This window comes from Procambarus clarkii, chromosome 19, assembly GCF_040958095.1.
Source record: "Procambarus clarkii isolate CNS0578487 chromosome 19, FALCON_Pclarkii_2.0, whole genome shotgun sequence".
Taxonomy (NCBI): Eukaryota; Metazoa; Arthropoda; class Malacostraca; order Decapoda; family Cambaridae; genus Procambarus; species Procambarus clarkii.
Window position 1 is genome coordinate 15,993,260 of NC_091168.1, and position 25,606 is coordinate 16,018,865.

At 39.4% G+C, this 25,606-nt stretch overlaps 1 protein-coding gene across 5 annotated transcripts in view; it reads right to left on the reverse strand.

Moving 5' to 3' along the window:
- The window catches only part of LOC123757619 (protein CASP), a 285,090-nt gene that overhangs the window by 238,737 nt on the left and 20,747 nt on the right, over positions 1-25,606 (reverse strand). Inside the window, exon 2 of one of the 5 annotated variants that reach the window (XM_045741433.2) lies at positions 1-25,140. The exons of the other annotated variants lie outside the window; for them this stretch is intronic. Within the exon in view, the coding sequence (XP_045597389.1) occupies positions 22,993-25,098 (2,106 nt within the window). The 5' untranslated portion in view covers positions 25,099-25,140 and the 3' untranslated portion in view covers positions 1-22,992. The remainder of the gene's footprint in view (positions 25,141-25,606) is intronic. 5 annotated transcript variants of the gene reach the window in all.

A 25,606-nucleotide genomic window follows, 5' to 3' on the forward strand; every position in this document is an offset into this window, starting at 1 on the left:
TTTATTAAATAACTTTATTTTTATGGCATTATGTTTGGAATCTCAAAACAACAACATATGAAAGTAACTTACCTTTAATAAATAACATCTTACTTTATGATACCATAAGCTAACAAATATATTAAAGCCCGTGAACAGCAATGCATAACAAAAATGGTATATATACTCCCCTATTTAATACAGAAATTAAAATCCTAAGTATTAAAACAAATCACATTGACATGTGAGCATTGTTGTGAGCAGGTTAAGGTGAGCACCTGGGAATCACTAGAAAGGTGGTTCAAGTCACCTCATTGCCTTGTATGATTTTCTCATCCCAAGTACAGTAACACCTCGGCTTACGACTGCCCCTATTTACAAAATTTTTGGGTTACGAGACCAATTTCTTTATAAAATGTGAATCGATTTACGAGCTTTGCTTCAGGTAATGTAGTTTGTTGATACATGTATGGGCGACCAAGTGCATAGTTCCAGGTGGCATGGTTGCTCTCGCTTCAGTTTACCAGTGCCTCCCGCCCACTTAGTGACAATAGCGCATGAATTCTTTGTAAAGAATTTTGTTGGTTTTCGGCTTTTTGGGTTTTGAACATTAAAGTAATTATATATCATGCCATGGGTCCCAAGAAAGTCAGTGGTAAGGTTCAATCTAAGAACACACACATTAGGATGACATTAGGGCAAAAACAAGATATCATTCGTAAACATGAAAATGGTACATGGGCTGTTAAACTAGTTAGGCAGTACAACAAAATTGTCAACTACATGCACTGTAATTGCTAAGAAAAAGGACATTATTAGGGCTCAAGTGGCAAAAGATGTATCAACAATCACGAAACAAAGAACACAAACACTTGACAACGTTGAAAAGTTGTTATTAATTTGGAAACACAACAAGGAGTTAGTAAGTGATAGTGTTTCGGAAGCCATCATTTGTAAAAATGCAAAGTTATTGCATGAAGATTTGGAACAAGTGATGCAGATACGAACAAGTTTAAAGCGAGCAGGGGATGGTTTGAGAAATTTAGAAAAAGAAGTGGCATTCAGAGTGTTGTGAGAGTTCTGAGTGTTCTGCGTTGATGGAGGAACACAGCGAAGAACTGACCACCAAAGAAATCCTAGCCCTTCACAAGGAGCAGCAACAAGAGGCAACTGAAGAAATTTCTTCAGGGAAGGTGGCAGTACAGAATGTCCCTTCCTCAACAATTAATAAGTGGTGTAGACTATGGGAAGAAATGCAAACTTGTCTTTAAACGACTCACCCAAAGCAAGCAGTTTGGTTAAGGCCATTGCCTTAACCTTTTTAATGACCCGGTGATGTTACAACGTAGGGGAAAAACAAGTATCTATGGAAAGGCTTTTAGTGAGAAAAACAAGTAGTGAGCCACAAGCAGGTCCTAGTGGCACACAGGCAAAATGTGCCAGGGAAAGTACCCCAGAGAAGTCATCACTGCCTGATGTTATAATGGAAGGGGGACTCCCCTTCCAAACACTAGTACCTCTCCTCCTCCTCACCATCTTCCATATGCCAACAAGTCATCAATAAATGTAAGCAATAAGTTGTACATACTACAGTACTAAATATTTAGGTGAATTAGGTATGAAATATAATTTGAAGTTAATATTTTTGGAGTGTGGAATGGATTAATTCAACTTACATTATTTCTTATGGGAAACTTTTTTCGGGTTGCAAATTTTCGGCTTACGAACCGTCTCTGGGAACAAATTAAATTCGTAAGCTGAGGTACCATTGTATTGGTCTTGCTTTGGAACTTGAATTATTAGCCCCTGAGCCTAAACATTGCATTTTCCCCTCTTATTTTTTGCAGTGTTTAATACAGATATTAAATTGTAGTATTCAATGCAATCATCATAATATATACTTTTTTGGCTTATTTAATAAAATACTTGATTTGAAGTTTCTGCTTATATACTGTATACCCAAAAGAAGTAATACTATATATTACATCAAATTAAGTTAAAGTATTTAATAGAAATGATGGATATAAGTTTAAATGATTAAGGGGCATATATACTGGCACTATGGACAATACAGAACAAAGTTAAATACAGAACAATATTTCACTACAATTTTTAAGTGAACTAATCATTCACATTGAGTAATATGATGCGATAAAACTGCAGATGAAATTGTAGTCTTTAATTATGATATACAACATGTAATTGAATCCAAGTGAAAAACAGGACTGCAAAAGAAGGTTGAATAAAAAAATATATACTTTAAGTTGAAAACTAAAAACTAAATACAGGTATGCAATTAACTATTTAAGTTGTGCTATACAATATTAATTTTATAAACTACAATTTAAAGAAACAACTTTTTGGGCCATAACTTTTAATCTGAATATCTATATAATTACAAGTGGTTTAGGTATTAATGTCACATTACGAAACACGACTATACTGAAAACATGTACACTACAGTATATGACCATTCACTATGGCATATTGGATTTTAATCCAAAATTACTTTTTATTTTACTGGAAAATGGTTAAAGCATTGTGTGTCAATCTTCACTTTCACTCATTGGCTAATAAACATTAGGAATAATTGTCAAGACCGAAGCAAATGTAAAGTCAACAAAACTTCATATACAATAGAGCAGATATTTGAAATCTATGCAGCTATCACATTTGCATCAAGTACATAGCCAATATTATTACACTGTACTTTTGTTTAAAATTTAAATAATTCTGGAATGTACAACTAAAGGAATAGTGTAAAATTCTGCCATAAATTTACTTCAGTTTGTCCAAGGGCCACTAACACTCCAATGGCCTCGACAAGGACAGGAAGCTGGTTTTCCTATTTGTTCTGGTGATTTTATCAAGATGGATTTTAAAGTTCAACAGAGTTTTGGCATTTATGGCTTCACTGGGTAGGTGGTTTTATGGGCTTATAAACCTGTGGATGAAAAATCATCCCCTGTTTTCAGTCCTACATTGTGGCTTCTTGAGCTTGAAACCATTGCTCCTTGTTTGTGATGCATCTGACCTTTTGAAGAAAATGTCTACATCAGCCTCCACCAAACTGTTCAGTATTTTAAGTTTCAATGATATCAGCCCCATCATGTCTGATGTACTATGCTACTAAGTGGCTCCCAGAACTGAAGGGCAAGAGCTACGAGGAGAGGTTAGAAGCATTAAATATGCCAAAACTAGAAGACAGAAGAAAAAGAGGTGATATGATCACTACATACAAAATAGTTACAGGAATTGATAAAATCGACAGGGAAGACTTCCTGAGACCTGGAATTTCAAGAACAAGAGGTCATAGATTTAAACTAGCTAAACACAGATGCCGAAGAAACATAAGAAAATTCACCTTCGCAAATAGAGTGGTAGACGGTTGGAACAAGTTAAGTGAGAAGGTGGTGGAGGCCAAGACCGTCAGTAGTTTCAAAGCGTTATATGACAAAGAGTGCTGGGAAGACGGGACACCACGAGCGTAGCTCTCATCCTGTAACTACACTTAGGTAATTACACTTAGGTAATTACAGTGTTGTTAGCCCTGTGGCCCTCAACCATTCCTGGTCTGAGAGTTACCTTAGTTCTGGAATTATTTTTATTGCCCAGTGTTGAACTTTTTAAAAATAAAAGTTAGATCTTTTTAAAGGTGAGTAAAGGTGGTACCTGTACAATAATCCAAGTGGGGGTCACACCAGAGATTTATACAATTGAATAACTACCTTCTTTTCTTTAACCCTTAAACCGCCCAAATCATATATATATGATATCAGTGACAAAACCGAAACCGCGCACATCATATATATATGATTTCGTGTCTAGCGCTATAATTTAAACGCCCCGCCTGGGATAGGGGCAGCTATAGTACAGCCACGACCGATAGTTGCCAGATGCCACCTAGAAAAAAATCCAGGCCAACATTCTTGGGTGTTAGAGCGTCAGTATTGAGCAAGCCACCAAGGCTGGCGCACGCAGCACGAGCTCACAGCACCGCTGTTCAGCTTGTGACCACAGCACCGCCTACAAATGCTATAATATATACAATACTGCTATTATTTAGCAGTGATAGTATTACTGAAGCCCCCTGACTGTGATAAAACTGACCAGGATTCTGATAATAGCAGGATTGTGGTGATATTTAGCACTGTGCTCCATGGAGGGAGGAGTAAGGCTGTGGAGGGAGGGTTGTGGCGTTGTCTTCTGACTGTGTGTGGCCACCTTATATTGACTGCACTCACCATACCAGCTTAGTGGTTCGCTATGGTGAACATAAATGTAGATACTTATATATAACGTGTGTATAGTGTGAGATAACAGCGAGAGTAGGTTGGGAGCCGCCATTTTGGTGAGGGAGGAGCGTCGTCTGCACGACTTGGCATGTTGTTTACTGATGGCCACTAAGGTCTTTGGGCACCATACCAGCTTATTTGTACAGGTATGGTGAATAAAACTGGTAGATACTTATATATAATGTGTGTATATAGCGTAATAACACCACAAACAATATTGTTGGAGGACAAATATTAGTGCGTCTGGCCTTGAGGGCGGCCGCCGATCAGTTGACTGTGTGAGTAGCTACGTCTTTGTGCCTTTACTCACCATGCAAGCTTAGATGTACAGTTACGATGAACAAAACATGTAAATACGTATAACGTCTGTGTATAGTGAATAAATGCAAAAACAGTATTGTGGGAGGAGAATGAGGGCGAGTGTGATAGTTTTGAGGGAGGGAGTGGCAGTGAGTGGCTCGCTGGTGTTTGGCGGTCACTCCTCGTTGCTTTTTGACTCACAAGACCAACTTAGCAGTTCGTTATGGTGTACAAAACATGCAGATACTTATATATAACCTGTGTATATAGTGTAACAACAGCAAAACTATTTGTTTATTGTTTTATGAACATAATAATTGAATCACTAATATGCACACCATAATTTTGAGTACAGCGATGGTTCACACATTTTATTATATAAATATACCACAATTCACTGTATGGAATAATATTACTGCAAAAAAAAAAAAACTAAGAAAAAATCAGAGACATTGAAATAATTAGGTAACATATTTGTGGCAACTGCCGTCTGACAGCTTGGGTGGAGTAGACCTCGTCTGGTGAAGGCTCTGCCAACGCCCCTTTTTTGCCACACTTCCCTACCCTATTGTGGCTAAAATATGCCACCTACGATTTTTTTGTTATTTTTTCCATGATCAGGGAACAAAAATGAACACTTCTATAAGACGAAAGAATTTTTTGGATTTTTTTTTTGTTGCACCTGTGGGTGTGAATTCCATTTGGGCCCCTAGCGGTTTGAAGGTTAAAGGCAAAGGTACACTTGATTATTCCTAAGGTTTCCTACCTACCTACCTACCTGCCTTGTGGTTACCTGGTGTAACTTCTGGGGATCAATGGCTCTGCAAGCCCGGTCTCCAAGCAGGCCTCCTGGTTGGTTGTCTGGTCAACCAGGTTTGGTTAGCAATTTTTTTTTAATACTGCCGCTCTCACTTGTGCAACTTTCAGTGAATGATGCATTTCCTAAAAATTTTTATTTACAATTCACATGTACTCATAAGAGAGTACACACCAGTACTGGTAATGTTTTTTAATGTTAATGATTCTTTGCACCAGAGTTCTTGCACCAGTAATGTTCATTGTCTACATAAACGATCTACCTGATGAAATACATTATTACATGAACATGTTTGCGGATGATGCTAAAGAAGATAAACTAAGACCTGGACAAAATAAGTATAAGAGCACCACTTGGCAAATGGAATTTAATGTAAATAAATGCCATGTTATGGAATGTGGAATAGGAGAACATAAACCCCACACAACCTATAAATTGTGTGAGAAATGTTTTAAAGAATTCTGATAAAGGAAGATCTAGGGGTTATCTTGAGGTTATCTTGAGATGATTTCGGGGCTTTTTAGTGTCCCCGCGGCCCGGTCCTCGACCAGGCCTCCATCCCCAGGAAGCAGCCCGTGACAGCTGACTAACACCCAGGTACCTATTTTACTGCTAGGTAATAGGGGCATAGGGTGAAAGAAACTCTGCCCATTGTTTCTCACCGGCGCCCAGGATCGAACCCAGGACCACAGGATCACAAATCCAGCGTGCTGTCCGCTCGGCCGACCGGCTCCCCCGGGGTGGTTCTAGATAGAAAACTATCACCTGAGGATCACATAAAGAACATTGTGGAAGGAGCCTATGCTACACTTTCTAGCTTCAGAATTGCTTTTAAATACATGGATGGCTAAATACTAAAAGAAATTGTTCACAACATTTGTTAAACCAAACGATGGAATATGCAGCGTTATATGGTACCCATATCTTAACACTTTCACGTCCCGGGTGTGCGCTCCATTTGTATGCACAAACTGTTGCTGGGGATGCGTTCGAGCGTGCAGGCGAGGGTGCGGTAACACCAAAATGTGAATACTCGTTTCAGTTTTCTCACCTTAATTCTCGTCCTACATCGTTCGTTTTGGTATCATCGTGTTCGCAATAGAATTCCCTACAGGTGTATATGCATATAATGTCACAAAGCTCAGCGTGACTCCCCACCACAAAGCCTAAAGTCGGCAAAAGTTATCCGTGAGTGCACAATATCAGTAAAATGTGTATATTGTACTCGTTTCAGTTTTCTCACCTTAATTCTCGTGCTACGTCATTCATTTTGGTATCATTGTGTTCGCAATTAAATTTCCTGCTGGTGTATATGCATATATTGTCCAAAAGCCTGGCATGACTCCCCTTAGCAAAGCCTAGTTATCCATGAACGAGCATCAATTATCATACCTGCTACCTAATGTGTACAGTATACTCGCTCAGTTTGATAACATCAATTTTCGTGTTACGTCGCTTGTTTTGGTATCAAATTGTTCGCAATATAAAGGCTCGAATTTTAAAACTAGTCCCATAATAATAGAGCAATAACTAGAATTTTAACAAATATTTTAATTTTGGACGATCATAAAATTATTTATATCTTTCCAGTGTTCTGACATCAATTTTCGTGTTGCATCTTTCACTTTGGTATCAAATTGTTCGCACTCTAAAGGAGCACATTTTAAAACTAGTCTCATAATAATAGCACAATAAATGGAATTTTAATATATACAGTAAAACCTCGAGTAACGAGTGCCTCATTTGGCGAGCAATTTGGGTAACGAGCGCCCTGATCACCAATGAATAGACAGTTCGTCTCGTTTGGCAAGTGCTCCTTTGAATACCACCACCACCACATTGTGGGGTCGTGCTGTTTCTCGCACATTCTCGGAGCCTCCAACGATGCAAATAAATTATGTTTTTTGTTTAACCCTTGTATGGCACCTGGCTATTTAGCATGTGTCACTCACAGGCACATACAAAAAAATTCTTCTAAACCTGTTAATTTGTGTTCACTAATCTTGGGAAAAATAATAAAAAAATCGTAAGTGGCATATATTGCCCGCTATAGGGCAGGGAAGTCTGGCAAAAAACAGACGTTGACTCAGTGTGCGTCCCAGGCGGTCTGTTGCTCAGGCGGTCTGTTGCTCGTCAGCTGTCAGGCCGGAGTTGCCACAAAGAGATAATTACCTAATTATTTCAATTCTCTGATTGATTTTTCGTAGTTTTTTGCTGTAATATTATTCAATAGTGTGATATATTTATATAATAAAATGAGTGAATCATCGCTGTACTCAAAAATATGGTGTGCATATTGATTCAATTATGTTCATTAATTTAACACTTTCCTGGATTTTCGACTTGGACTTATGGGCGGTTTCCCTAAACGCTTGTCGGATCACGACGTAAATTTACGGACAGTGTTATATTGGGTATTTACTACTCGATCGACTTGGGGTTTGTATGAATATGTTTGCTATTAAATTTTTGTTTTCTCTAATAGGCACTGTGCCTATTTGAGAAAACAGCAATGTATTGTAACTTAGAGGAGAGACTATTGAATTAGTGTCACAACGAGGGTAATCGCGCACTCCACACACTCTTGTGTTGGCCACGATCATGATTCTACATTTATATGCATATGTCTGTGTAGAGAATTTTATTCCGAACACTATACAAACAAAAAAAACGGAGTGAATCAAGTATAAACTTGAAAAAACATGAGCAAAGTAAAAACTTTTTACGCTCACGGGTACAAACACGCGTAAGATTTTATTCGCCGCAAATTTATTTGACGCTCTGTTGGCCAATTCTACCCACGTTCTTATAGAACTTTCTATTGCGAACACATTGCTATAAAAATGAAATACGTAGCTCGAGAAATAATGTCATGACAGTGAAATAAGTATAAACTTTCAAAGCGCTGCATCACAAAAGTGTCCTCGATGCTGAAATCACGGCTAACGCTTCGCCCAGTTCCCACACTCGTGCGGAACATAATTAGACATTGATAGGCATATGTCTGGGTGGGGAATTTTATTGCGAGTTCAGTGATATCAAAATAAGCGCTGTAGGATGACTGTGAGGCTGGCAACAAACGAAAGAGTATGAACATTTACTTCCTGTTTGGGTGTCACAGCGAGTCATCTTCGTGTTTATTTACTTCGTGGTGGGATAGCAAATGCTTGGGTGACATTTTATGTAATGATCTTGTAGAGAATTTTATTGCCAACGCATTGATACCAAAATGAAAAACGTAGCTCGAGAATTAATGTTAGGAGCATGAAAAGATGATAAACTTTTTTGTGTTCACGCTTGAGCGCCCAGAACGCCGCGCGCACAACCCGCTTTTTTTTCGGGGAGTGCCGCGCGCACTAAACTGTTAAACAGTGAACAAATACTTTGTCGGTTATTACACTATATACACAGGTTATATATAAGTATCTGCATGTTTTGTTCACCATAACGAACCACTAAGTTGCTATTATGAGTCAAAAAGTAACAAGGAGTGACTGCCACACACCAGCCAGCCAGCCACTCCCTCCCTCAAAAACCTCACTCGCTCACATTCTCCTCCCACCACATTGTTTTTGCTTTTATTCACTATATACAGACGTTATATATAAGTATCTACATTCGTGTTCACCATAACGAACCACTAAGTTGGCATGCTGAGTGAGTGCCAGTGGCAGTCCGCCACTGGCTGCTACTTCCTCCCTCCCTCAAGTCACCCGACTCACCCAGATTCTCCTCCCACAATACTGTTTTTGCTTTTATTCACTATATACAGATGCTATATATAAGTATCTACATTACATGTTCACCATAACGAACCACTAAGTTGGTATGCTGAGTGGCAGTGGCAATGGCAGCTCGCCACTGGCTGCCGCTCCCTCTCTCCCTCACCTGACTTGCCACCATTCTCTTTTTGCTTTTATACACAGAAGTTATATATAAGTATTTACACTGTTTTGCTCGCCATAACTGTACATCTAAGCTTGTATGGTGAGTAAAGGCACAAAGACGTAGGACCTTACACAGTCAGCTGGTGACGGCCGCCCTCAAGGCCAGACGCACTAATATTTCTCCTCCAACAATACTGTTTGTGGTGTTATTACGCTCTATACACACATTATATATAAGTATCTACCCGTTTTATTTACCATACTTGTACAAGTAAACTGGTATGGTGCCCAAAGAGCATAGTGGTCACCAGTAAACATGGTAAGTCGTGCAGACGATGCCACCTCCCTCACCAAAATGGCGGCTCCCAACCTTCTCCTATTGCTTTTTTACCCTCTATACACACGTTATATATAAGTATGTACATTTGTGTTCACCATAGCGAACCACTAAGCTGGTATGGTGAGTGCAGTCAATAAAAGGTGGCCACACACAGTCAGAAGACAATGCCACCCCCCTCCCTCCCACAGCATTACTCCTCCCTCCATGGAGCACAGTGCTAAATATCACCACAATCCTGCTATTATCAGAACTCTGGTCAGTTTTATCTCAGTCAGGGGTCTTCTGTAATAATATCATCGCTACATAATAGCATGAACATGAGCATATTATGGCATTTTTAGGCAATGCTGTGGTCACAAGCTGAACAGCAGTGCTGTGAGCTCATGCTGCGTGCGTCAGGCTTGGTAGCTCACTCAATACTGAGGCCCCTAACACCCGGGAATTTGGCCCACAATTTAAAAAAAAAAAAAATGGTGTCTGTTTACAAGAGCCCTGATGAAGGTGTGGTGAACCCCGTGTATCTGTGGGCCGTTTAAATCTTGCGTAGTACTCCAAAGCATCATATGATGCGATGCACAATTTAAGGGTTAAAGTTGCTAATGATGCTGGAATGTAAAGGGGTGACTGCTGTGATGTTGCAAAGCATTGAGATTTTTGTAGAAAATAAGAAATGAAATTAAAAAAAATGACAAATGTCAAAAAGGTTCGTTCAGTGTTTGTCAGGTAGGTTGCTCCATTATTGAGAAATAAATGAAAAATACAGAACAAATGGAACACATTTGAAACAAAGAAAGATTGTGATAATGGAGCAGCCTACCTGACAAACACGGAACGAAACTTTTGCTATAAAATAAAAAAAAAATTGAACAAATTTGAAGAAAGAAAAATTTCAAAAGTTTGTTCAGTGTAAGTAAGGTACGCTGCTCCATTATTTAAAACATCGAATATCATATTGATGTTTTTCGGTGGTAGAATGGATTAACTTGATTTCCATTATTTTAAATGGGGAAATTCATTTTTCAAAACAAGTGTTTCATATAACGAGCTTGGTGCCAGAATGGATTAAATTCGCTGTTCGAGTACACTGTACAGTATTTTAAATTTTGGATGCAAAAAGTATTTATAATCTTTCCAGTGTTTTGACATCCATTTTCGTGTTACATCTTTCATTTTGGTACCAAATTGTGCGCAATCTAAAGGCGCTCATTTTAAAACCACTTCCAAATTGATTGGATAAATTTTAAATTTTTAACAAATTTTAAAACGTGGACGCCGTTTACGTCACCGGCTAGGACTTGAGAAAAATTTTGAATGCCGCTAGCACATCATCAAACTGGAAAAGGTGCAAAGACATGCCACTAAGTGGCTCCCAGAACTAAAGGACAAGAGCTACGAGGAGAGGTTAGAGGCATTAAATATGCAAAAGCTAGAAGATATAAGAAAAAGAGGTGATATGATAACTACGTACAAAATAGTACCAGGAATCTATAAAATTGATAGGGAAGAATTCCCGAGACCTGGAGCTTCAAGAACAAGGTCATAAATTTAATCTAAAGAAACAAAACTACTGGAGAAATATGAAAATTCACTTTCACAAGCAGAGTGGTAGACGGTTGGAACAAGTTAGGTAAGGTGGTGGTGGAGGCCAAAACCATCAGTAATTTCAAAGGGTTATATGACAGTGCTGGGAAGAAGGAACACCACGAGCATAGCTCTCATCCTGCAACTATACTTAGGTAATTATACACTCATGTACAAAACATTCATGCCCTGCTCACTCCATCATTCATTCCTCCCTTTTGACTTTCTCCTTCACTCACTCACATTGAGTAAATAACCCTTAAGCTGCTAAGGGGTCCTGAGGAGATTTACACCCCTGTGCACAAGAAAAAAAAATTTAAAAAATTATTTCGTCTTCTAAAAATGTTAATTTGTGTTCCCTGAGCACAGGAAAATAAAAACAAATCGTAGGCGACATATTTTGGGTGCAATAGACTGAGGAAGTCTGGCAAAAAGTGGGCGTTGACAGAGTGGTCGTCAGAGCCGGTCAGCATCACCCGAGCTGACAGATGAGAGTTGCCACAAAGATATTATTACCTAATTATTTCAATGACTGATTTTTTCTTAGTTTTTTTTGCAGTAATATTATTCAATAGTGTAGTGCGATATATTTATATAATAAAAGGGGTGAATCATCACTATACTCAAAAGTATGGTGTGCATATTAGTGATTTAATTATGTTCATAAAACAACAAACAAATTGTTTTGCTGTTATTACACTCTATACACTGGTTATATATAAGTTTCTGCATGTTTTGGTCACCATAATGAACCACTAAGTTGGTATTGTGAGTCAAAAAGCAACGAGGAGTGACCGCCACACACCAGCCAGTCACTTGCTGCCACTCCATCAACGCCGCCTCACTCGCCCACTTTCTCCTCCCACCATCCTGTTTTATACTTTATTCATAATATACAGACGTTATATATAAGTATGTACTGTATATGTTTTGTTCACCACAACTGTACAACTAAGCTGATATAATTAGTTCAGGCACTAAGAGTCGTCGCTACACACAGTCAGCTGGCGGCTGCCTCCCCAACTCATTCAAGGTCACGCATACTAAATTTCTCCCCCAACAATACTGTTTGCAGTGTTATTACACTTCATACACATATTATATATAAGTATCTACATGTTGTATGCACCATAACTGTACACCTAAGCTTGCAGTGTCCAAAGAGCATAGTGGCCACTCTACACAGTCAGACATATCATGCAGACGATGTCACCTCAGTCACCTAAATGGCTCCTCCCAACATAATCCTTTTGCTGTTATTACACTAATACACACACATTATATATAAGTATCTATATTAGTGTTCACCATAGAGAACCACTGAGCTGGTATGGTGAATGCAGACAATAAACAGGTGGCCACATAGTCAATAAACGATGCTATCTCCTTCCGTCCCTCAGCATCACTCCTCCCACAGCACTAATTATCACAACAATCCAGCTATTATCACAATCCTGGTCATTTTTATCACAGTCAGGGATCATCTGTAATATTGTCATCGCTAAATAATAGCAGTTATACATTTATTTTGACATTTTTCGGCGATGCTGTGGTCACAAGCTGAACAGCAATGCTGTTCGCTCATGCTGCGTGTGCCAGCCTTGGTTGCTCCAACAGTAGTGTGGCTCTCACATCGGAGAATATTGCCAATGATTTAAAAAAAAAAAAAAAATGGTGTCTGTTTACAAGAGCCCTGAGGAAGCTAATGTGAACCCCGTGTAGCCGCTTGCCATTTGAATCGTGCCTGGCACCTTATGGCGTGTATATACGCCATGCGCAGTTTAAGGGATAATGGTTGATAGAATTCTAAAGAAACACACATTGTTCTATAATACTGTAGGCCTGAAGATTAAAGAATGTTTAACAGGTAAGTAATTATCAAAAGAAGGCACCAAACCAGAAAGGCTATGTAGCACCATCAAAGTGCGAAATAATCAGAGGGCGCTAAATATCACCAAGAATGCTAATACGAGAATAGAAACACATAAGGCGAACGATTTCAAAAGTATCCAATTCACAAAGAATTCTATCGAGGGACAAGTGACCGCGAGGGACGGTCAGAAAGCAAGACACACGCACGTCCTGGAAGTCAGGACATTCAACAAGGATATGCACAGCTGTAAGAGGGACAACGCAATTTGGACAGTAAGGAGCAGGGCGGCGCTGGATTAAGTGATCAGGGTTTAAGCGAGTATGGCCAATCCGCAATCTTGCTAGAGCAGTTTCCCGCCACCGGTTACAGTGGCAGGAGGAAGGTCACAGGAACACACTACGTTTGAGAGTACGCAGCTTGTTACCAACTACAGAAGACCAATAATCCTGCCAATGGCCAAGGATGGAGGAATGAATAACAGGATAAAAGTCGGAATAAGGAATACCATTACGGGAGATGGGACAAGAACGGATAGCTTCTCTAGCTGCAGCATCCGCACGCTCATTTAAAGAAACACCAATATGGCTGGGAACCCAGCAAAACTCTACTGATTTAAATTTACTAGAAATAATAAACATCCAATGTTGAATCTCGATGACCACCGGATGGACTGAATTAAGGACCCTAGAGCCATGAGGGCACTACGAGAGTCAACTACAACCACAAAGGAGGATTGACAATGAGAAAGCAAGAGGCGGAGAGCATAGAGAATAGCATAAAGTTCTGCTGTGAAGACGCTAGCCTCTGAAGGGAGGCGACACATAAGTGCAGTCAGGAAAAACAACAGAGTAGCCCCACACCGTTCGCAGACTTGAACCCATCGGTGAAGATGGAAACAGAGTGAGAGTGCGAAGAAAAGTGCTCAAGGAAAAGGCGTTTCAGAACTGTAGGAGAGGTAAAAGCTCTAGTGATACGGGTCAAGGATGTACAAAAACTTTGGAAGGGGAACTCTTCACGGGGCAAGGAAGGAAGAATACGAGGAGAAACATTAGAAATACGAATGGAAAGAGAATCCTGTAAGCGAGATAGTCGGACAGAAAGAGGGAGGCGATGAAGAGGAACAGGAACCACAGGAGGGGTAAAAATTAAAGCACGACAGAGGGGAGAGGATGGATGTTGTAAGGACCGCGCAAGATAGCGAAGACAGTAGCGATCACGCCTGTCCTGGAGAGAGGGAAAGCCTGTGTCAACATACAAACTGAGGGCGGGAGTCGAACGAAAGGCACCAGAGCCGAAATGCAACCCGTTGTAAAGCATCAAGACGGCAAAGAGTAGGAGGAGAAGCAGAAGATTATGCAGCGTAACCATAATCGAGTTTAGACAGGACGAGAGAGGAGTGCAAATAGAGGAGCGTGCGCCTATCCGCTCCCCAAGAAGTATGGGACAAAACCTTAAGTAGATTAAGGGCCTTAGAGCATTCAACTCGGAGGTAAGAGATATGGGGCGCCCAAGACAAATGAGTGTCAAAGATAAACCCCAAAAGCTTAGCGGAATCCCTGTACACAAGGGGATGACCAGAAAGCAACAAAGAGGGACGGAGAACGACATGCTTCCGAGTAAAAGTCATAGCAAGTCTTAGATGCAGAGAACTTGAAGCCATGATCGGTGACCCAAGACGACACTGCATCAATAGCAAGTTGAAGCCGCCGTTGATAACAATATTGTCACTCCTCTAATATTTTCCAGTTTTCAGAACAACCTCGTATGTGGAACTCTGTCGAAAGCCTTTTTTAAGTCCAGATAGATGCAGTCAACCCAACCATTTCTTTCCTGTAAAATCTCTGTGGCTCTATCATAGAAAATTAGTAAATTCGAGATACACAGGATCTTCCAGATCGAAAACCATACTGTTTGTCTGATATTATATTATTTCTCTCTAGGTGTTCTACCCATTTAGTTTTTATTAGTTTTCCAATATTTTGGCTATTACACTTGTCAACGATACAGGTCTATAGTTGAGGGGGGTCTTCCCTGCTGCCACTTTTGTAGATTAGAACTATGTTAGCCTGTTTCCACACATCTGCTATGACTCATATACACAGGGATGTCTGAAAAATCAGCTGAAGTGGTATGCTGAGCTCAACTGCACATTCTCTCAGAACCCATGGTGAAACTCCATCTGGGCCAACTGCTTTGTTCTTACTTAGCTCCAAGAGCATTTGTTTCACTTCATCTCTAGACACCTCAATGTGCTCTATGTTGTTCTCTGGAATTCTTATTGTGTCTATTTCCTGAAGATCTCATTTTGTACAAACACACTTTGGAACTTTTCGTTTAATGTTTCACATATTTCCTTTTCATTTTCCGTGTATCGGTCCCCCCATTTTCAACCTCTGAATATTATCCTTTACCTGCAGCTTGCTTTTAATGAATTTATAGAAAAGGCCTGGATCTGATTTACATTTGTCTGCTATATCATTCTCAAAGTTCCTCTCTGCCTCTCTCCTCAGTGACGAGTAGTTGTTTCTTGCATCTTTGAATCGCTGGTATGTTTGGGGGTTTGGACTCAGCCTATAATGATTCCATGCCTGTATCTTTTGATCTCTGGCCCTCTTGCAATTTCTGTTGAACCATTCCTGTTTTCTAGGTCTGCATCTCTGTTTTGGTATAAATGTTTGTGTACCTTCATTGTATAATTTGCAAAATATGGCATACATCTCATTTATTACCTAGCAACAAGTCTGTCTAATTATACCCATGAAAAAAATTTCTAAGTTCCCCATAGCGTCCTCTCTTGAAATCGAGTTTAACAACTGTTTCAATGTCCCCACTCTCTACTAAATTACATCGCAAAGCGTATTTAATGTCCAAGAGGACGTGATCACTCTTTCCCAAGGGAGGAAGGTACTGGATGTCAAATACCTCCTCTTCTTTCCTGATGAATATTAGATCCAGTACTGACGGAAAATCCCCTCCCTCATTCTTGTAGCCTGCTTGACATGTTGATGCATGAATGTCTCCAAGATGAGGTTTACAAATCTGCTTGTCCAAATGTCCTCTTTTCTTGCCTCGTAGGCCTCCCAGTCTATTGCCTTAAAGTTGACGTCCCCCAGTATCAACAATCGGGATTTATCTTTGTCAGCTCTTATCATAATCTCTCTCATGACCATTATGAGGCCCTCTCATTTGTCATGCAGTTCTTCCTTTGTCCATGTGTTGCTTGCTGGTGGGCTGTGGGCATATAAAATTATCAGCTTATCATCTTGATTCCAGACCTGTAAAATGCCATTATGTCAATATCTTGAGGGTTTCCAAATATTAACTCTCTTATCTTCACAGTCTCCATGGTGTAGTGGTAAGACACTCGCCTGGGGTTTCGCGAGCGCTTTGTCATGGGTTCGTATCCTGGCCGGGGAGGATTTACTGGGCGCAAATCCTTAACTGTAGCCTCTGTTAAAATGCAACAGTAAAATGTGCACTTGGTTGTAACAACGATTCTTCGCGGCGGGGATCGTATTCCAGGGACCTGCCCGAAACGCTATGCGTACTAGTGGCTGTAGAAGAATGTAACAACTCTTGTATATATCTCAAAAAAAAAAAAAAAAAAAAAAAAAAAAAAAAAAAATTCAGGTGTTCTTTCACCAGCACAGCTCCTCCCCCCTTCCTAGTTTTCCTGTCACAGCTCCTCCCCCCTTCCTATTTTTCATGTCACATCTCCAAACTGAGTAGGCCCTTGGGAACACGACTTCATTTAAAATATTTTCTTCAAGTTTCGTCTCTGTTTATGCGACAATATCTGGGGCTTTGAGCTTGTCGTCTCTTTCTCTTATACAACTTGGGCATATGTCTCTTTTATTTCTTCTTTATACTTTTCTAGTTCTTTATTAGCCTCCTCTATTTGAGTTGCCAATGATGTTTCTCATTGCATCTCCTTCCCTAACTCCATGTTAGCCCTCAGGCTCCCTTCGAGTTGTTCACCATACGAGTCTATTTTCTTGTTTATTTCTTCAAAGTCCCTACTCTTCACTTTCCATGCCTTATTATCCTTTACCAGTTCCTTGATGTGTGCCTCCTGCATCCTTTCCTTATCCATCAAGCTGTTAATTTCCTTACCTTGCTGGAAAATACTTCCTTTTAAATTACAAAACTCAATCTTGAGACCTTCATTTTCTTTTTTTAATTTAATTACCTTTTCTTCATATTTCTTTAGTATGTCCTCAATAATCACTAACCTGTTAAGAAAACTACCCTTCATGGCATCTTGAGAGAAACCTGCAAAATATTCCTTTGATGGGGTACTGTCCTCCCCAGTGGTGGCAGATATCTTTGTTGACATTCTGCTGTTTTGAAAGATCAACTTTTCTACCACAGATTTTTCATTCACTAACACCTATTTCTTGTCTCTTAGTTTCATTTCAAATTCTTTACACCTTCGTGTATTCTGGGACACCACTTGCAGCCCTCACCCTACTCTCTACACTTAGATAATTTGAATTCTCCTGGAGCCTGCAGCAGTGTGACTCCTCGGTGTGATGCTCCACTCCCGTGTGAGTGTGAGAGATATAATCACCTGATTGGACAATATTTGCACACCTTATTAAAAAACTGAGGGTCGTATGGCTCACAACACTGCAAAGTAGGGAACACAGGGCAGATCTCATTGAAACTTTAAAAATACTGAACAATTTGGAGGATGTTGATCCAAACAATTTCTTCAAAAGGTCAGATGTGACAAACAAGGGACAATTGTTTCAAACTCAAGCCACAATGTAGGACTGAGAACATACTTTTTCACATACAGGGTTAAAAACTCATGGAACTACCTACCCGCCAAAGCCGTAAATGCCAAAACTGTTAAATTTTTAAATCCAACTGGTAAAGATCATCAGGCCAAATTGGTGGGGGACCTTTAACCCTTAAACTGCGCAACGCGCCTGCAGGCTCACGTCTGGTTTGCGCAACGCGCCTCCAGGTATTTGTATTTTTCACGTTCCATTCAAAACTCCCGCGGCTACATGGGGTTCACATCAGCTTCCTCAGGGCTCTTGTAAACAGACGCCATCTTTAAAAAAAATCGTGGTCCACATTCCCGGGTGTGGGAGCCTCAGTAGTGTGTGAGCAACCAAGGCTGGCGCTCACAGCATGAGCGCACAGCACTGCTGTTCAGCATGTGACCACAGCATCGCCTAATAATGTCAAAATATATATATAACTTGTATTATTTAGCTATGATAGTGTTATATTAGAGCCTGAGTGTGATAATGACTGGGTACAATGTTCAAATCTCAGTGATTCAATGCTGTTCACGATGTTCACAGCGCTAGCCACAGCACCACAGCATTATTTCGCTCATCTAGGAATCTTCAAATGATTTCTTAGGTTCCTTTTCAAAATAAACATGTGGTCAATTATTAATTTACAGGAATTAGTAACCAGGATTGTGATAATAGCAGGATTGTGGTTATAATTAGCGTTGTGCGTAGTATTGTGGAAGGAGGAATTTTGATGAGAGAGGGAGGGCGAGAATTGAGGTAGCCTCATTGTGTGTGTGTGGCTGCCACTCTTGTTTTGCTCACCATACTAGCTTAGTGGTTCGCTATGGGCAACACATATGTACATGGGTATATATAGTGTGTGTATATAGTGTAAGAACAGCAACAGGAGAATGTTGAGAGGAGCTATTTTGGTGAGGGAGGTGACGTAATCGTAGCAACGTCTGTGTGATTTTTCATGCAGTGTATGGTGGCCACTGTACTGTTTGGACACAATTCCAGCTTACTTGCATAGTTCTGGTAAATAAAACATGTAGATAGGTATATAGACCATGTGTAATAAGAACTATAACAATATGGTGGGAGGAGCAATGTTGGCGAGTAAGATGTTGGAGTGAGGGAGAATGGCTGGGTGTGGCTGCTCTCACTCAGGGTGTTCTGAATGTGTTCATGGCCAAATGCTCATATTGGCCCATACGAGGCAGCTGCTTTTGGCCCATACGAGGCAGCTGCTATTGGCCCATACGAGGCAGCTGCTATTGGCCCAAACGAGGCAGCTGCTATTGGCCCAAACGAGGCAGCTGCTATTGGCCCAAACGAGGCAGCTGCTATTGGCCCAAACGAGGCAGCTGCTATTGGCCCAAACGAGGCAGCTGCTATTAGCCTGCACGAGGCAGCTGCTATTGGCCCAAACGAGGCAGCTGCTATTGGCCCATACGAGGCAGCTGCTATTGGCCCAAACGAGGCAGCTGCTATTGACCCATACGAGGCAGCTGCTATTGGTCCATACGGGACAGCTGATATTGGCCCATACGAGGCAGCTGATATTGGCCCATACGAGGCAGCTGCTATTGGCCCATACGAAGCAGCTGCTACGCGGTGTTCTGAATGTGTTGATGGTGAATGTATATAGTGTGTGACAGTGTATAGTGTGTAAATAGATTGTATATATACACAAATTAGCATGATACATAGTAAATATGTGCTGCATATGTGTACACAAGTTTCATGCACGTAACACAGTGTCTACGGACAGTACAGATGTTGTACTGCGATATTATAGTGGACGTGTTCATTATACATTGGATTGGCACATAAAAACAATGAAAATGTATTTGGAAAGGTGCGCAAAAAATGAACGAAAATATATTCGCGGCAACTCGCGCGCCCCGCCCCGAGCGCCCCACCGCCCCCGAGAGCTTGCGGCACGGGCGCACGGGGAATGATGACGTCACGCCCCAACTTCCGGACCCCATAGCAGCCAAAGTAAGTACAATTTCGACGTTTTTTTTACATACCCATACTGAGGGAAGGGTTTTTGACACTTTAAAAAGAAAAAAGAATTTTTTCCAGAGAATTTATTTCCTGCGCACTGCGGGGGTGTCACATTTGGAGGCAACGCAGTTAAGGGGTTAATAAGCAGCCAGCTTCCTGTCCTCATTGAGGCCATTAGTGTTAGTGGCCCTCAGGCAAAACTATGTATGGACTCATTGTTCAGGTCTGTTATTCAGGACCACTCCCTCTCTAGCGGATGGAAACCCCAGCTACCCAAGGGGTCCCAACTAAACATGCACCTGGTGCATTTTCCTCCTGGTGCCTTGCTATTCTGCTAGCACTGCAATTTTAGCTAAATATTGGCCATCCCTTGGACTCTTGTCCTGTTTTTGTTTGTTCCTTTCACATGTACATTTGTGTTTTACCTCGATACAGATTCTCATTGAAGGAGTGAGAGGAAAGCCTCAAGGAAGCCCATTAGGCAATTAGTGGTTACTGTATTCACCACATGTTCTTGACAGATCTTAATAACTTAATTCTCACTTTCCTGGATGTATTTAACTTACCAATTGTGAAGCCTTGAATTGTCCTTCTGAATATGCTTATAATCATACTACAGTCTTCTCCACAAGCCCAATTCCTCTTAAAATACATTCTCTATTTTTCCTCACTTTCTCCAAGCCTTCACCCTTCCATTTACCTTACATATTCAAAACATTTCCTTATTTTGTATTTTTCTCCTTTAGTCTAAAATGAATAAATTGCTTGATTGTGGTCTTAAAATACAATACTGTACCAAAAAATTTCAATGACCTGTATTACAGACTTCCTTCTCATTCCTTGCTAGTTTAATTTTCATAGGCCAGGGTCATAAACATACAGTACTGCTATGTAGTCCTTTCTTTACACTTCTGTACCTATCAAAACTCTTCCTAAGAACTAATCACATTTTTTCCTAGCACTGAACTTCATACCTTCTCCCTACACTCAATTGTGTTAAAAAACGTGTAAGTACTTCACTCATAATGATGTATTGCCAGGAATCTTAGCAAAGTATCCAAAAATTTGCTTTCTCTCGGTGCAGCCTGCACATGACTGTAAAGCTGCCGCCCAGCTGGGTGAGTGTGGAGCAAGACTAGTAATTGCGTAGCTCACCATAGATGTAAAGTGCCTTGTATAGTGACTGTTGTGCTCCTCTTGTTGAATCACTTGTGACAAAAACATTATTTATATTTATATGTATTTGTGTACATGTATATATATATTAACAATTGTGTAATTAGCTTCACAAGTGTCACTTGCTTAGCTAAACAAACTTTGGGTTCAATTCCTGAACCCATTATGTGCCTCTGTAACCCTTTTTTTCACCACCGCCCACGGGATGAGTATAGGGTGCATAATAAATGAATCTGAATCTTCTACTTATACTATTTAAACTTTACCTAAAATAAATATTTAAACAAATTTCTTTCAATAATTTACAGTACTGTACTACCTAATTCAGTTTAACCCTCCCATACTTGTGTTAATGCTGTAAGAGAGTAAATTATGTCAACTTTAATTTTCCTAATTTGTACAAAGTTAATCCAATTTGCCACATTTTTAACTTGTTTCACATTTTGCTCTAATGCTGAACTGGTAAAAAAGATACAACAGCACTGGATCATGCCATTGAACCCAACTTGAATCATGGATGACATGATACACACACACTTCCTGTCACCTCTTTTGCTGCTCTACTGGAGTAGCAAAGTGGATAATATACACAAGTTGAGGTCAGTCTAGTCTGGCAACTAACAAAGGGTGGAAGCACAGAACCTCACTCTTGGCTAAGGGAGACAACAAACCACATATGAACTTACAGTCCAATAAGCCCATATAAATAAGGTGAGGGAATATTTCATAACCTTGCATTACACCCACCCACACACTATACCAAATACTGTAGAAAAAAATCACCTTCATTTAATTTTAATGTATGTACTATACTGTAGTTGTACTAGTTGGTATACACGTAAGTAAATATTCACAAATATCAAGTACTGTATAAAATATATTGCATGTGGTTACACAAGCACCTCTTGTGAGCTGGATAAACAACCTTAAAGCATAATAACCAAAGCCAAAAGTACACTTAACCCTTAGACAGCAGCTATGGAGAATTAGTCATACCAACCTATGCACACAAAAATAAAACAATTCCAACAAATAATTTTTCATTAAAGAAAAATTCATTCATTCATTATTGTATGCAGAATGTAAGAAAAACACAAAAATAAGTGAATAATTATAGTTCCATTGGGTGGAGGCACTCTGCAAGGCAACGCTCTCGCACTTGTCAATGCCTGATGCTCACCTATGCTGACGCCTCCTGTTTTATCCTCCGATGTTTCTCCGATTGTTTTATCACCCGTTTCTCTATATCTACATCCACGGAGAGCGTTCATATCCATATTTGCATCATACATGTAAAACCCAGATAATAATTGTTTAAATCATCATATGATGATGACCGCATTCCCCTAGCAACATTGATGACGATAACTGAATTTGTACCATGAAATGGTAGGATTTTTTCATGGTTCAAAGTAAACTCCATTATATCAACGTAGACCTATTATATCCTTATTTGCATCATACATGTAAAACCCAGACAATAATTTGTTAAATCTTCCTATGATAACCACATTACCCTGTGAATCAACAATTGACAATTAACCCTTAACCACTGTCTAAGGGTTAAACTGTTAACCATGCCATTAATAGACCATATTTATTTTTAATATTATAAGTCAAGTGACGCCAACATGAACATAGCTGCTTAAATTCAATATTGCTCAGTATGGGTCCTATTCATATACTGTACATTATTTAACACACCTCACTCTTTTGTTACAAAAGTTATGCTCCCAACAAAGCTGGGGAAGAATATATGTATAAATACAATTTATGCTGTACTGTACTGTATTATGTATTTTATATATATATATATATATATATATATATATATATATATATATATATATATATATATATATATATATATATATATATATATATATATATATATATATGTTATTATTTATATATACTGTACTGCCACTTGCACTTTAAATAATACAATCTCATAGGTGCTTCCTTTAAAAACCACTGTTACTGTTGTAAATGATGAAAACTAGTGTCACCATGAACTTGGTGCATGTGTTCTTCAAACTTTTGTGCACACTCAGAAGCAAAGTCTCTCTTACAAGATTCAGTATGGGCTAGTTTGTATAAAACTAGAAAAATTAGACAATGTACTAATGCAGTGTACATAAAAGTTACTGTTCGTGCCGTTTTATTGCTCAATATGAAACGCCCCATAGAAAGTGTAATTTTTTCAAATGGACTAAGAGCTGCATAGCGGCGCTGCTTTTCTTTGCGAGAAAATGAAGAGAAAGGATCCAAGGCTTCCTCATATTGGCTACTATAGCGAGACTCTGCTGCAGTGTCTTCCTTTACTTGCCTGCCCTGGTAGGATTGAAGAAATCTTATTTTTTCATATAATTTGAGATTATCTGCTCTTACAGTATCCAGTTCATTTTGAAGGACTACTACTTGCTGTGCCTTGCCCATGAGTTCCACTTCCAATTCTTCATTGCGCTGGCGAAAACGCTCTCTCTGGGCAGATATAATGGGCAAGAGGGATTCAGCAGCAGATGTGAAGTCTGGTGGAATACCCCCTAATGTAGGAGTTGGTGGATTTGTATTTGAAGAATTGAATATTAGAGGAGGAGTACTGCTAGTGGATGCTCTCACAGCCTCAGCCACAATCTCTGGCATAGAAGAGCCTTCACCTTCTCCACGGTAAAGTGTTGAGAGTGACTGCACTGAAGATAAATCTGACTCTAAATGAACAATTAGTCCTTTCTGCTCTGTTACAAGTGAGCGTAGATTTGAAAGTTCTTGTTCATCTTCTAAAACTTTTGCTGTTAGGTTAGTATTTGCTTGCTTTAGAGCCGTGTTCTCATTTTGCAAAGATTTTGTTTTTTCCAGGAGGAGGATTTCTAATGGCTTTGAGGGTGTTATTGACTCTTGGCTATTATCTTCTCTAATATTAGATGATGATACACCAAACTCAACAGATTTCATGATACTTAGCTCTCTCTTGATCTCATCATAATCTTTTTGTTTAGCTATTTTGGCTTCTACCCTTGCAATAGTTTCTATGTCCTGCTCCACTTTCATTTCAAGATCATGAATTTGATTGGAAGATATTTCTCTTAAGTTGTCCAAGGAAAGCTGCAGTTGTTTAATGTCTTCTACAAGTTGGGAGATTTCTTTGTCCTTTGAGGCAAGTTCAATTTCTAAAGAAGATCTGGCCAAACTGTCGGATGTTGACTCAATTTCATTTGCAGATGACACAGAGCTAGACATATTATCCATTTGTGAGTTGTGAGCAAGGAGCAATACCCTAACTTGCTCCATTAGCCGTGCTGACTCTCTCTCAGCTGTGATAGCTCTCTGATTAGCACGTTCAAGGTCATTCATCAAAATGTCAGTTTCATCTGACTTTGCAAAATTTGATTCTTCGGATTTACTTTTTAATTCAAATAATTCTGACTGAGTTTGATCTAAGGTAGACTGCAATGACTGAGCTCTTGTTTCTGCTTCCTGTAACCTTCTCATTACAGATTCCTGTGTTTCATGAAGCAACCTCTCTTTCTCTGCATACTGACGAGACAATTCCCTTTCTAATTCCTTTGTTTTCTTTTGCACAGTATCATCCATTAAGTCTTCATAATTCTTAATTTTCTCTTTTAAGGCCTTTATGGTTACATCTTGGTTCCTAACGTCTTTGAATTCTTCATTGTATTCTCGTAAAGTTTCTCTGAGGTTCTTATTTTCAATTTCCAAATCTGCCAAACGTCCTATTTTCTTTTCAAGACCAGCACAGTATTCTAGGGTAGAAAGTGGGTCTGCAATGTCAATCACTTTTTTATATACATTTAAAAATGCTGTTTCTACAAATTTACTCCTCTTGTTCAGATTATCTATTTCAGTTTGAAAACTTTTTAGTAAAGGAGCCACTTGTTTACGAACATCTTCTGGAGTATTTTTCTTAAATTCTCTTGACAAATCAACCAATTTCTTACGAGATTCTTCAGATTCATCTTGACGAGTTGCAAGCTCTGAAGCAGTTTCATCAAGTTCTCTCTGCACATTAGCCAATTCAAAGGACTTCCATGCTGATATAACACTATGCACCTTCACTGCCATTTTGCTCTAAATACAGCAGGCCAGAAAGAAATTTCTTGGTATCTGTAGGATAGATAAAATATACATGTTAGCAAGTGTTTCTTAAGCTCTCTGAAATTATTAGTTAATTAAAAATTCTTAAAGATTGGCAAAAAAGTGATGTTATACTGAGAAAATAAAGGACATAATTCAGAGAACTTTGAAACACAGCTAACACTGGTTCTACCCCACAATGCTAACTCAAAGAGCAGAATATATAATATCACTTTTTTGCATCTTAAAAACTTTAAATGATACACAATTGCTATTAAATCTAATGCTCATTATATCTTTTTTCTAGTTCCACATACAGTACTGAATCAATAATGCTTTATTCAAATTCAGGTAACTTTTTAATGGTGTGTATATCTTCTGCTTGTGTTAGTATATTAGTATAGATAGACTAAATTATATGTCATATGATCCAGTTCAGTGAAAATAACAGAAGTGAGGAAAATTTTCTCCTATAGGGTAAAGCCATCAACTGTTA